The following is a 12,605-nucleotide window of genomic DNA, read 5'->3' on the forward strand; positions in this document are numbered from 1 at the left end:
TCAATTACATCGCCTTTACTGTTGAATTTAGGTATTGTTTTAGCCATGCTTTGTAGTTGTTGGGGGGTATATGCTACATCAAATCTTTAAGCTACGGTTGTTCTGACACCCTGGGCATCAACATTATATTTAACTTGTTCCATTCCTACCATTGGGGGGCCCACATCACAAGGCTGGTAGTCATCGTGGTGTCCATATTCAGCAGCCTGTCTGTCTAAGTCATCACAATCTTGTTCGTCTGATTCACTATCACTATTACCCCCATTCGTTGTGCATATAATTACTTGTAGGGCCTTTTCTAATTGAATAATTTTATGTTTACAGTGAGAATGGGATATTTCTGATCCTCTACGGCTCTCCTTATTAGCACTCATCTGCATCGTATGGCTGCCTTCAGATCATCCCTTTGTTTCTCTACTATTCCTAATTTCTCTAATGTCTCTTGCTGGCTGCCTGATTTAGGGTCAGATTGCTTTCTTTAACCAGGGCCTGACTCTGGAAGTACTCTACCTGGCCTTCTGGAGTTTGGATACGATTTTTACTATTCTGGCCATTTCTCTTCCAATTTTCGAGCGCCTTTTTCAACTGCTCTTTTACTCTTTCCACTTCCCTTTTTAAATTATCTACCTCCATTTTTAGCTTTTGCCTCTCCTTCACATCGCTATCCTTTTGTTTGCAGAGGGCATGCAACCATACCGCCTTAGCCTGTTTCTTTAGCTTAGGTCGTTCTTCTAACATACATAACCACCTATCATCATACACCATGAAGAGGTCTACTTGATGGTCCTCTATCGGGAACTATTCCCCTTTCCTTGGTAACTTCTTCCCTATGTATTTTTGTATTGCCGTTTCCATTTTATTATCCTGCTTATCTCCAGCCAGAAACCCTGTTTCTGTTCCATCACTGGACAAGATATTCTACTCTTTCTTTGTCTGACTACGTTGGGTCATCCGTGTATATGGGCGGCAAAATCTGTAGGAAAACAGATTTTCCACTGATTCGTAGAGCCGGACAGTAGACAGCCAAGCAATTCCACTATTCTTTACTCTAGTTAATCAAAAGTTACGTTTAATGATTTAACAGTTTACACAAGCAATTAAGCAATATATACAACCTTAAACCAAGGATTTCAGCGTCAGGGTGGTAGAGTGATCAGCTCTTGTAGCACATGAGGTGGTTCTTGTTGGACGTCCTTCCTCTAGGCGAAGCTTCTTCAGGCTCTATTGACTGCAGTGCTGGACCTGCTATTATGTCTTTTTATGTTGTTCTTGCCAGTTGGAGCGGGAGTAAAAGTTAGGACAAGTCCCACTTTGATCAATCATACACTGTTACTGGGCATCAATGGTAAATGGTTGGCTGTTTGTCTGTATATCACTCAATTTCCTGATATTATGTTAAACTAGATGCAGCCCCTTAACAGTCGTCTTCTTCCTTGTCCAGACATGTCCTGTTTTTCCAACAGTTTCTAACTGCCTCAGCAATCTTCAATCACATTGTTCTAAATTTATCTATTATGCGGTGTCCAGCTCATTTCATGCTCATCAGTTGTTAGTCGTTTGTTTTCGGACTCTATTCCTGTGTTGTGCTTGCCCAGCAATTTTTGCACATGCTGTGTTTCATTTTAAGTTCACCATGGCTTTTAACTCCTTCATTATGTCTGCTATTTCCCAGTCAATTTCCTAACCATTGCAGGAGTTTCTCTCCAGTTCCGTACGCCTCAGTTTTATCTAGCTTTAAATGTCAGCTTAGTCAAGAGGTTGCACTGTTGCCTCAGTTAGGAGGTTGTGGGTTCAAGTCTCACTCCAGGACTTGAGCGCACAAACAAGGCTGACATTCCAATGCAGTACAGGGGGAGCACTGCATTGTCAGATATGCCTTCTTTCAGATGAGATGTTAAACCAAGGCTCTGTTTGTCTGCTCAGGTGGATGTAAAAGATCCCATGGCACTGTTTGAAGAAGAAGGGAAGTTCTGCCAGTGTCCTGACTAACATTTGTCCCTCAACCGAAACACAATATCTAGTTGGCTAAATTAACTGCCACATTTGTCTACGTTACTGTGACTACATTTCAAAAGTAATTGGCAGTGAAATGCTTTGGGACGTCCTGAGGATATGAAATGCGCAGCATAAGCATTATATCAATCTTCAGTAGCTTCTTACATCAAGTTACTTCAAGTCTACAGTACAGAAATAGGCTATTCGGCCCAGCTGGTCTATGCCGTCGTTTATGCTCCACACGAGCCACCCCTCTTCATCTAACCCTTTCAGTATACCCTTCTACTCCTTTCTCCCTCATGCTTATTTAACGTTCCCTTAAATGCATCTATGCTAGTTGCCTCAACTGCTCCTTGTGATAACGCGTTCCACATTCTTACCACTCTTCGGGTAAAGAAGATCTCCTGAATTCCCTATTGGATTTACGAACATTTAAAATTGACGGGTAGGAAAAGACCAGCTGGCCCGTCAAGCCTTTCCCACATTATGATGGCCAGACCATCATGACTAAACACGTTTTCCTTCCCACCCCTGCAGCCATGTAATCTCCTAGGACAGGCAGAAAACCAGGGCCAATAAGGGAAGAAATATTCTGTAAAATTCCTTTCTGACCCCCTCAGGCGATCAAAACCATTCCAAGACATCACATGGACCAAGTGTTATCTATAAAGACACTTGCCTTCTATATGATGTGATCTCTGCCCCAGTCAGGAACCAGTCCAGCTCCCTCTTGAAAGCTTGCAGAGAGTCAACACCCACCACACCAGCTGGCAATGTATTCCAGAGGCTCACAATTCTCTGGGAAAAGAAGAACTGCCTAACCTCCAGTCTATTCCCACTCTTACATAGTTTAAACTCATGTCCCCTTGTCCTCCCCACCCTGTTAAACTGGAATAATCTATTAATAGGGACGCTATCCAGCCCTTCAATTATTTTATAGACCTCAATCAATTCACCTCTAGGCCTACGCTATTCTAAAGTAAATAGACCAAGGTCCTTAAGCCTGTCTGAGTAGCTGAGGTACTTTAAGTTAGGAATCATTCTTGTAGGTTTCCTCTGGATCTTTTCCAAAGCCACAATATCACCCACCATGTGGGGGGACCAAAACTGGACACAGTACTCTAGATGCGGTTTGACCAGCGATCTGTATGGAATCAAAATGGTGTCCTTTGATTTATACTGAATGGTTCTAGTGCTACAACGCTTGTTAGCTTTAGCTACAGTTTGTCTACATTGGTCATGTGCACAATAACACCAAGATCTTTTTGTCGCTCAACCTCTTGCACTATTGTTCCCTGCAAATGGTACATGTATTCTGTGTTGGCCCTACCAACATGCATAACACTATATATTTATCTAAATTAAATGCCATGTGTGGCCCACTCCCGTAGCACACACAAATCTTTTTGGATTTGATTGCACCCCTCTACCGTCTTAGCCCTTGTACAGATTTTGGTGTCACATGTAAACTTACTTACCATGCTCCCAACACCACTGTCCAGGTCGTAGGAACAGGAGTAGGCCATTTAGCCCCTTGAGCCTGTTCAGCCATGTCGTGAGATCATGGCTGATCTGCGAACTAACTCCGTATACCCGCATTAGCTCCATATCCCTTAATACCTTTGGTTAACAAAAATCTATCAATCTCAGATTTAAAAATAACAGTTGAGCGAGCATCAAACTTCTGCCGCTCTCTGCATGTAGAAGTGTTTCCTGACTTCACTTCTGAAAGTTCTGGCTCTAATTTTTAGGCTATGTCCCCTAATCCTAGACTCCCCAACCAGCGGAAATAGTTTCTCTCTATCTACCCTATCAGTTCCCCTTAATATCTTGAAAACTTCGATCAAATCACCCCTTAATCTTCTAAGTTCCAGGGAATACAAACCTACTTTGTGTAATCTCTCCTCATAATTTAACCCTTGGAGTCCAGGTATCATTCTAGTAAATTTACTAAACTTCTATGATTCTATTGGGCCAAGTGCAGGCAATTGGGACTAGCTTAGTGGTATAAACTGGGCGACATGGACATGTTGGGCCGAAGGGCCTGTTTCCATGTTGTAACTTCTATACACTGCACTCCCTCCAAGGCCAATATATCCTTTCTAAGGTGTGGTGCCCAGAACTGAACACAGTACTCCAGGAGTGGTCTAACCAGGGCTTTGTATAGCTGTAGCATAACTTCTACCCTCATGTATTCTGGTCCTCTAGATAAAAAGGCCAGCATTCCATTAGCCTTTTTGATTATTTTCTGTACCTGTCCATGACAGTTTAATGATCTATGTATATGGACTCCTAAGTCTCTCTGGACCTCCACTGTTTCGAGCTTTTCACCATTTAGAAAGTACTCTGATCTATTCTTTTTAGCTCCAAAGTGGATGACCTCATGCTTGCCTACATTGAAATCCATTTGCCACAGTTTTGCCCATTCACTTAATCTATTAATATCTCTCTGTAATATTATGCTTCCATCCACACTGTTTACAGTGCTATCTTTGTGTCAACGGCAACCTTGGATGTGTGGCTCTCTATCCCGTCTTCTAAGTCGTTAATAAATACAGGGGCATTAATAAAGACCGTGAAGAATAGCGGGCCTAGGACCGATCCCTGGGGGACACCACTAATAGTAACATGTCTCCAAGCTGAACCGCATCCGTTAACTACAACTTTTTGCCTGCGGGATTAGAGCCAATGACAAACTGGATTAGGAAACTTTCTACTGATAACACAAGATTCTATCTTGTGAAGTAACATAGTGTGAGGTAAATTATCAAAGGCTTTCCGAAAGTCCAGGTAGACAATGTCTACCGGATTACCCTCATCCACTACCCTAGTAACTTCTTCAAAAAAACGCTATCAAATTTGATAAGACACGACTTGTTTTTACGAAAGTTGTGCTGCGTATTTCTAATGGCACCTTCTCTTTCCCAGTGAACATAGAGGGCATCCCTTATGATCCCTTCTAGCATCTTCCCAATAATTGATGTCAGGCTGATAGGCCTGTAATTCCCTGATTCTGATTTGCTCCCTTTTTTTGAAAATAGGAACTATATGAGCTAGCTTCCATTCTAAGGGAACTATCCCTGACTCTATTGAACTATTAAAGATACGAGCAAAGGGCTCACAGAGTACCTGTCCCATCTCTCTAATCACCCTTGGATGGATATTATCCAGACCTGGAGCCCTATTAATTTTGAGCTTTCCTAACCTATCCAAAAGGTGCTTAGTGTTGAACCGATTCGACACTAAGCACCTCTCATCTGGAACATAAACATCGTCTACAGAGGTATAAACTGATGTAAAATAGTCATTTAGCAACTCTGCCATAACCTGAGAATCAGTTTGAATCTGCCCTATTGCATCCTTTAGTGGCCCTATATGGTCTTTTACGCTCTTCTGACTACGGACAGAGTTTTTAAAAAAAGCTTTTGCTATTACTGCCACAATTACGTACCATCTTCTTTTCCAGAGATCTTTTGGCTAATCTTATGGCTGTTTTTGTCTTCCTTAATTGCATGTGATACTTTTCCCTGTTCTGAGTTAATTACCTTGAGTGTAGAATGCCTTCTGTTTTGTTCGAATTTGCTTTTGCACATTCCTCATCAACCATAATGATTTTGTTTTACCATGTGCCCTTCTTTTAACCATTGGGACATATATGGCTTCATTGTGTTTGAGTGGTTTTAAATAGAAGCCACTTGTCCTCAGTACTTGATTGCCTATATAGTAGTGTTGCCAAGTCAACTTTTGCCAATTCTTCAGCCATTTTTGTAAAGTTAGCCCTCTTAAAATCTGGGACCAGCATTAGATTGGGTGCAGCCTTGGATTGGCCAGTAAGATTAAACCTAATTATATTATGATCAGAGCTGGCCAGGTGTTCCCCCACTTGGAGGTCACTCGGGTCACTGCTTAAAAAACAGATCTAAAATTTGTTTACCCCTAGTTGCCTCATCAACATGCTGTGTAAGGAAACAATCATTTATGGTATCTACAAAAGTCTCAGCTACTCTCCCCACTACACTAGATATTTCACCATCAGACCATTAAAATTATTAGTGACTATCTTTTATTTATGAGCTCTAGCTTTGGACTCCCCCACAATTGGTAACATTTTCTGTATGTCTACCCTATCAAACCCTTTCATTATCTTAAAGACCTGTATCAAGTCACCCCTCAGCCTCCCAGCCTGTTCAGCCTTCTTGTGCAGAGTCTTTTTAAAAACCTTCTGAAATCCATGGATTTGATATCCTCTATCACATCATTGACTTTGTCATAGATTTCTAATAATACCGATATGACCTCCCATTCAGAATACCATGCTGATAGTTGATTCTAACCATTTTCTCACTATTAATGTTAAATTTACTGGCCTGCAGTTACTGGTTTGTATCTTCCTTTTTCATAGAATCATAGAACGGTTATAGCACAGAAGGAGGCCAGTCAGCCCATCAAGCCCGTGGCGGCTCTTTGTACGAGCAATCCAGTTAATCCTGTTCCCCCACTTTCCCCGTAGATCATCAACATTTTTGAATAATGATGTAATATTTGCCATCTTCCTGTGTTATCTCTGAATCCAACAAGGTTTTTAAAATTATCAGTAAGAAATCCCCTATTTCTTTTAATGTGTTAACTTATTTATTAGTTTTTCTATTTCTAATAATCCTGATAAGTTTCTGTAAATTTCTTTCTCTTGTGAATTTCTGGTATTCTCTGTACTGCCAGTCTCTGATTCTTCTTTTCTAATGTGGAGACCAAAGCAAAATATTCATTTAGCAATTTGGCCATGTTGTCACATCTAATTCTGTTTTTAATAGGTTTACCACTTCCTTTGCCAGACTCTCAGTCGATGTATTTATAATAACCTTTGATATTATTGTTGATATGATCACAACTTTTTTCACACTCCTCATTTGCCATCTTCATTATTTTCTTGGTCTCCTTTTGTTGCTTTTTATAACCTGGCAAATGCTATTTCCTGCTATTTTTATTCACTTGTATAATGCTTTTCTTTGTTTAATACTCACCCTAACCATTCTTGTAGACCATGGTTACATCACCCGGAAGTACCTCTCTTGCCTTTTGGTGTATATACTTGTTTCATAATGCACTAATTGCGTTCTTGAATATATTTCATTGTTGGTTCATAGATTAAGGGATAGATTTTTACTGAAATGATGAAATATCTTATGGGAGGCAATTGTACATGATTTGAAAGGTGTAAACTTGATGTGTAGAATGACCTTTTTTTCATTCTAAATTTTGTTGTTTGCTTAACTGTAGTATAGCATGTTCACTTTTAGAAGTTGCAGGCTGAATTTTATACACAGACTATTTGTGATTTCTTTGTGGGAAATATTACTCTTGATTGAATGCTCAAGTGCATTATTATGAAAACTGAAAGTTCCAGGTTGATTTATTCCTTTGTTCAAAATACTTCATGTTGCAAAACAATTCTTGGAATTGTTCACAGACTCTGTATAAGACTCAGGTCAAGGAGCTGAAAGAAGAAAATGAGGAGAGAAACAGAATAAATAGTGACCTTCAGAAGAGGATGCAGGATCTTATCAGTGACAGGTAAAAAAAAACCTGATACGAACTGTATTTTTCAAAGGATTACTGATGCTGAAATATTATAGTATCAGATGGAAAATATGTACATATTGCCTAAGTTATTTTTACATAATCCCATAAATTTATTTTGTACTTCTAGAATGAGTTGTATATCTATATGGTATTGGTCTACAGGATACAACACAAGGTAGGGTATTTATGGATAGCTCATTGTAACCAGAAGCACAGAGTACGGCAGCAGTAAAGAGCCAAATGAAATTAAGGTGTAAACAACAACAACAACAACAACTTGCATTTATATAGCACCTTTTTAACATACTAAAACGTCCCAAGGCACTTGATAGGAGTGATTATCAAGCAAAATTTGACACTGAGCCACATAAGGAGATATTAGGACAGGTGACCAAAAGCTTAGTCAAAGAGGTAGGTTTTAAGAAGCGTCTTAAAGGAGGAGAGAGGGGTGGAGAGGCGGCGAGGTTTAGGGAGGGAATTCCAGAGCTTAGGGCCCAGGCAGCTGAAGGCAAGACCACCAATGGTGGAGCGATTAAAATCGAGGATGCGCAAGAGGCAAGAATTGGAGGAGCTTAGAGATCTCTGAAGGTTGTACGGCTGGAGGTGGTTACAGAGATAGGGAGGGGTGAGGCCATGGAGGGATTTGAAAACAAGGATGAGAATTTTAAAATCGAGGTGTTGCTGGACTGGGAGCCAATGTAGGTCAGCAAGCACAGTAGTGATGGGTGAACGGGACTTGGTGCAAGTTAGGATACAGGCGGCAGTGTTTCGGGTGAGCTCAAGTTTATGGAGGATGGGAGGCCATCCAGGAGAGCATTGGAATAGTGAAGTCTAGAGGTAACAAAGGCATGGATGAGGGTTTCAGCAGCAGATGAACTGAGGCAATGGCAGATACGGGCGATGTTACGGAGGTGGAAGTAGGTAGCCTTGGTGATGGAGTGGATATGTGGTCAAAAGCTCCTCTCAGTCAAATAGGACACCAAGGTAAGGCCAGAGGGATCAAGTAGAAGTACCAAGAAATGATAAACTTGGCCTCAGCTTTGAGGCCAGGATACTGGCATTCAATTAAGATTCAGCTAGATGGTGGGTTGCTTGTTTTAGAAGGGTGTGAGTTGTTGAGTTGACAAGAGCCTTTATTACCTTTAACAAACACTGGTCTGGCCCCACCTGGAGTACTGTGTGCACTTCTGATCAATGTAACATGCTGGACGTCCTGGTATTGGAGTGGGTACAGTGAAGGGCAACTGGACTGGCATCTTGAATTAGGCTACAGGAAATGGGAATGTTTACATTGGAGAAAAGAAGACTCAGGTATGTTCTTATTTAGGTATTGAAGATTCTAAAGAGTATAGGTAAATTGAACCACAATTTATGATACAACAAATTCTGTAAGAGACCACAAACTGAAATTCAGAAGAGGGAAGGTGAACAGGTAGTTAGATTTAATTACTTTACGTAAGGTGCTGAATATATGGAACATACTGCCTGGCAAACAGTAGAAGTGGATAGTATCAGCAAATGAGTGAGGGAACTGAATAGATATTTGGCAGAGACTTTACTGCATGTATGGTTCTGTACTACACATCAGTGATGCATTTATACACTGACCTATTTTTTGGAGGAAGAAAGGACAAAGACAGGCTTTGTATGGTATTTTTCAAACTCAGTGTTAAATAGGCAAGGCTTACCATGGATTAGTGTCCTTCAGCTAAAACAGAATTGTCAATTCAAGATGTGGGGATTGAGTGTGGTCCTTATGAATTGGGCAGTGTTGCAATACATCAATGCATCAAAACATTGTGGAGATGAAAGGGATAGTTTTGGGTCGTTCTGAGCTGCTTTTTCTTATTGTAGGCTCCAGAGATTTATGATCAATACTGTGAAAATATTGACACTAAAATTTATCAGTCAATTCTTTTTTTAAACACTTCCAGGATAAAATATTTTATCCTGTCTCTTTCCCTAGCTTTCTTCTGTGCACACAACCTGCTCCCATGTCACAACCATTCCTTCAATTTACTGGCCACTTGGAAGCATCCCAGAACAGCTGAGCAAAGACTGCTTACAGATTTGTTTTTTGCCCCTCTTGACTTCAGCATGACTGTGAGCCTGCACTGTCCCATTTCTTGGTGCTACACTTTGGTGCACAGATGCACTGTGCCACAGTATGGTTTAAAGACAACTACTCCTGGGATTTACACAGGCTACCCCTTGTTACTGGCACAGCTACGAAGTGGAGTAGGCATCTCAAATGATACGGATTTCTTTGAGAGGGAGTGAATATTTTGTGAAGAATGCATTCCCCATACTTCTTTATAAAGAAGCCTTTCCTTCTCCTTTAATACCTCTCATTAACATTTCTAGGTCTACAAATTCAATGGGACTGCGCTCATTTTTCAGGCGTAAAATTGTTGCCTTGGGGTCCAATATGGCAGGCGATGTGTGCGCACTTGTTCCGTGCCGCGAGTGTGCCGCCCGCCATATTGCTTAGGGCTGGTCAGTATATGTACAGGGCGAGTGCCTGAAACTGGCATTAGGTCCCCAATTTGCATATGCAATGGGCCTAACGCCTGTTTCAGGCCCCAATGCCAATTGGTCTTCGAACAACTGCAGCATGTGCTGTGCATGCTGCGGTCAGTTTCTTCATGGGGTTCAGCAGCCAAACCTCAAAGGATCCACTGGAGGCTGCCACCCAAAAGGTAAGTTGAATTTTTTTTATTTACCTTTTGAGGAGTCAGGAGGAGCAGGAGTGCTGACTCCACATTAAAACCATTGGCCACTGCCCAATCGCCCCAAGTTGCCGATCCAATTTCTAGGCCCTAATGTTTATTGTACAAACTATAATACTGTATTCTTTACCACAGAATACATTTATAAGACTGCCATTATTTATGTTTTTTATGTCTTCCACCAGGGAATCGTTATCTTCACAAATGGATCTAACTATAACTAAAGCAGATTCTGAGCAGCTAGCTCGAGCAATTGCAGAGGATCAATGTTATGAACTTGATCAGGAACTGAAGAAAGTAATGGCCCGACACAAGCAAGAGCAAAATGAGAAAGACAACACTGTTACCTTAGTAAGCTTGGAAGTTTTACACACACTAACTCAATAATGTATAAACTGTTGCATATATTAGCTGGATTAATGTTTAAACCTTTTATTATGTCTTCATGCCTTTAATGATATTTAGCATTGCATTATTTCTTTTATAAAATTATGCATGTGTTTGTTCATGTTTAGCTCGAGGAATCGAATAGAACCCTGACCAAAGATGTAGAAAATCTATCGAAGGAAAAAGCAGAGCTTGATGAAAAACTAAAGTCTATGGGAGAAGGTATGGAATGTATCTAATCACATTTTTATGAATACTTTTAGATTGACTATTTTGTCCCTGCCAATTATTGCCTGGTGTAAAGCTCATTGGTTCAAAGTTGATCAGTAAAAATGTAGTTATAAGAGTACTGCTGTAGCAGCCTGGGCAATGGTAGAGGCACCCTGGGCTGCGGAGTTGAAAAGTTATAGACAATTCCCAGTCCTGATGACTTTCTGGTGGCTCCTGCTGAAAAGTTCATATGTATGCGTGGACAAGCATGGAATCAACTATATTGTTTCTGATGGTCCGAAAGCCTGCAAGTGCTCGTTGTCAACTCACACATAAATGATATCTACTTAGGTGAGGTACTAGAAGTACCCATAGAACCACACTGTTAGCACCTCAAGGAGAAGAAGTGGAAAGTTATAAAATAAAGAGTACTGCTATACCAAGCTGCCAACACATGTTCTTTTGAACAAGGTTACTTTCTATTTAAAGATAGTCTACCTTTTTATAGACAAGGTAATAGAAAATTGAAAGCATAGATTACTTTTAGAAAAATGTTTATAAAATCGAATACTAGCCAAATAAATACTTTGGAAATGACAAATAGTATGTTTTGAGAAACTGAAAAGTTTTACTATCAAGTGGTATCACAATTTACTATCACTTTATAATTTACAGTGGGTCCAAATTACTACATCATACTCTGATACTTGAGATCATATTAATATTTACTGTAATGAAACTAAATAAAAAGACATGCAGTGTTGCATGAGAATATTTTCTTTTCAACATTCTATTGGAATTAAGACTCCAAAAGATGAAGGAAAGAAAATTTATTTTATCCACAATTTTCCTTATTGACTTGCAAACACCAATTTTGCGTTCCTAGTCTCCATGCAATGCCTATCATTCATAACTGGGCAGATGATTTGCTCCCTGGTCTTCCCTGGTACCAATTGTAAGTATCTGTTAGGAAGTGCACAAGACTGACCAGACCTGACTCTTCAGTTTTCCTTCCTTTCTATGGGAAAAATGCCTGCCCTAGCCACAACAGCATAGCTGAGATTGAGAGGGGTTGTGGTGTGAGCCCAAGAAAGCAGCCGTGTTAGTATGTATCCAGTAATATGAGAGGAGGGTTTGTGTGTGTGTCTTTAAAAGTGAATGTCTGTAAAATGGAATGCATTTTTTCTAGTTCGACCCCCGCCCCGCACCCCCCTCCTTTCTTGCTGTCTGCAGGCGGTATTATAATTCTGTTTAAAAACAATTATTTTTTAAAATAACTGCTTTTTCTATTGTGTCTTAAAGAATCATAACAAAATTTGGAGGCTCCAACGATGGTATTTGGGGGATTAAAAACAGAAAATGCTGGAAATACTGAGCAAGTCAGGCAGCATCTGTGGAGAAAGGAACAGAGTTAACGTTTCAGGTCGATGACCTTTTGTCAGAACAGCTCTGAAGAGGGGTCATCGACCTGAAACGTTTAACTCTGTTTCTTTCTCCACAGATGCTGCCTGCCTTGCTGAGTATTGCCAGCATTTTCTGTTTTTATTTCAGATTTCCAGCATACGCAGTATTTTGATTTCGTTATGGTATTTGGGGGAAATGCTAAATATGAACTCTGACGAAATTTTAATGGATGAAAAAGAAAATAAGATGAGATGATATGTTCAAAGTTGTAAAACATTTAGAATTTAGATGTTAACTGTC

The 12,605-nt window shown here is 40.2% G+C and overlaps 1 protein-coding gene across 1 annotated transcript in view; it reads left to right on the forward strand.

The window, feature by feature from the left end:
- rock1 (Rho-associated, coiled-coil containing protein kinase 1) overlaps positions 1-12,605 on the forward strand; it is a 278,787-nt gene that overhangs the window by 229,224 nt on the left and 36,958 nt on the right. The window contains exons 22-24 of the mRNA XM_067979744.1: positions 7,463-7,566; positions 10,490-10,655; positions 10,820-10,913. Coding sequence (XP_067835845.1) covers positions 7,463-7,566; positions 10,490-10,655; positions 10,820-10,913 — 364 coding nt within the window. The remainder of the gene's footprint in view (positions 1-7,462; positions 7,567-10,489; positions 10,656-10,819; positions 10,914-12,605) is intronic.

The sequence above is a fragment of the Heptranchias perlo genome, chromosome 3 (genome assembly GCF_035084215.1).
Source record: "Heptranchias perlo isolate sHepPer1 chromosome 3, sHepPer1.hap1, whole genome shotgun sequence".
NCBI classification, from domain to species: domain Eukaryota; kingdom Metazoa; phylum Chordata; class Chondrichthyes; order Hexanchiformes; family Hexanchidae; genus Heptranchias; species Heptranchias perlo.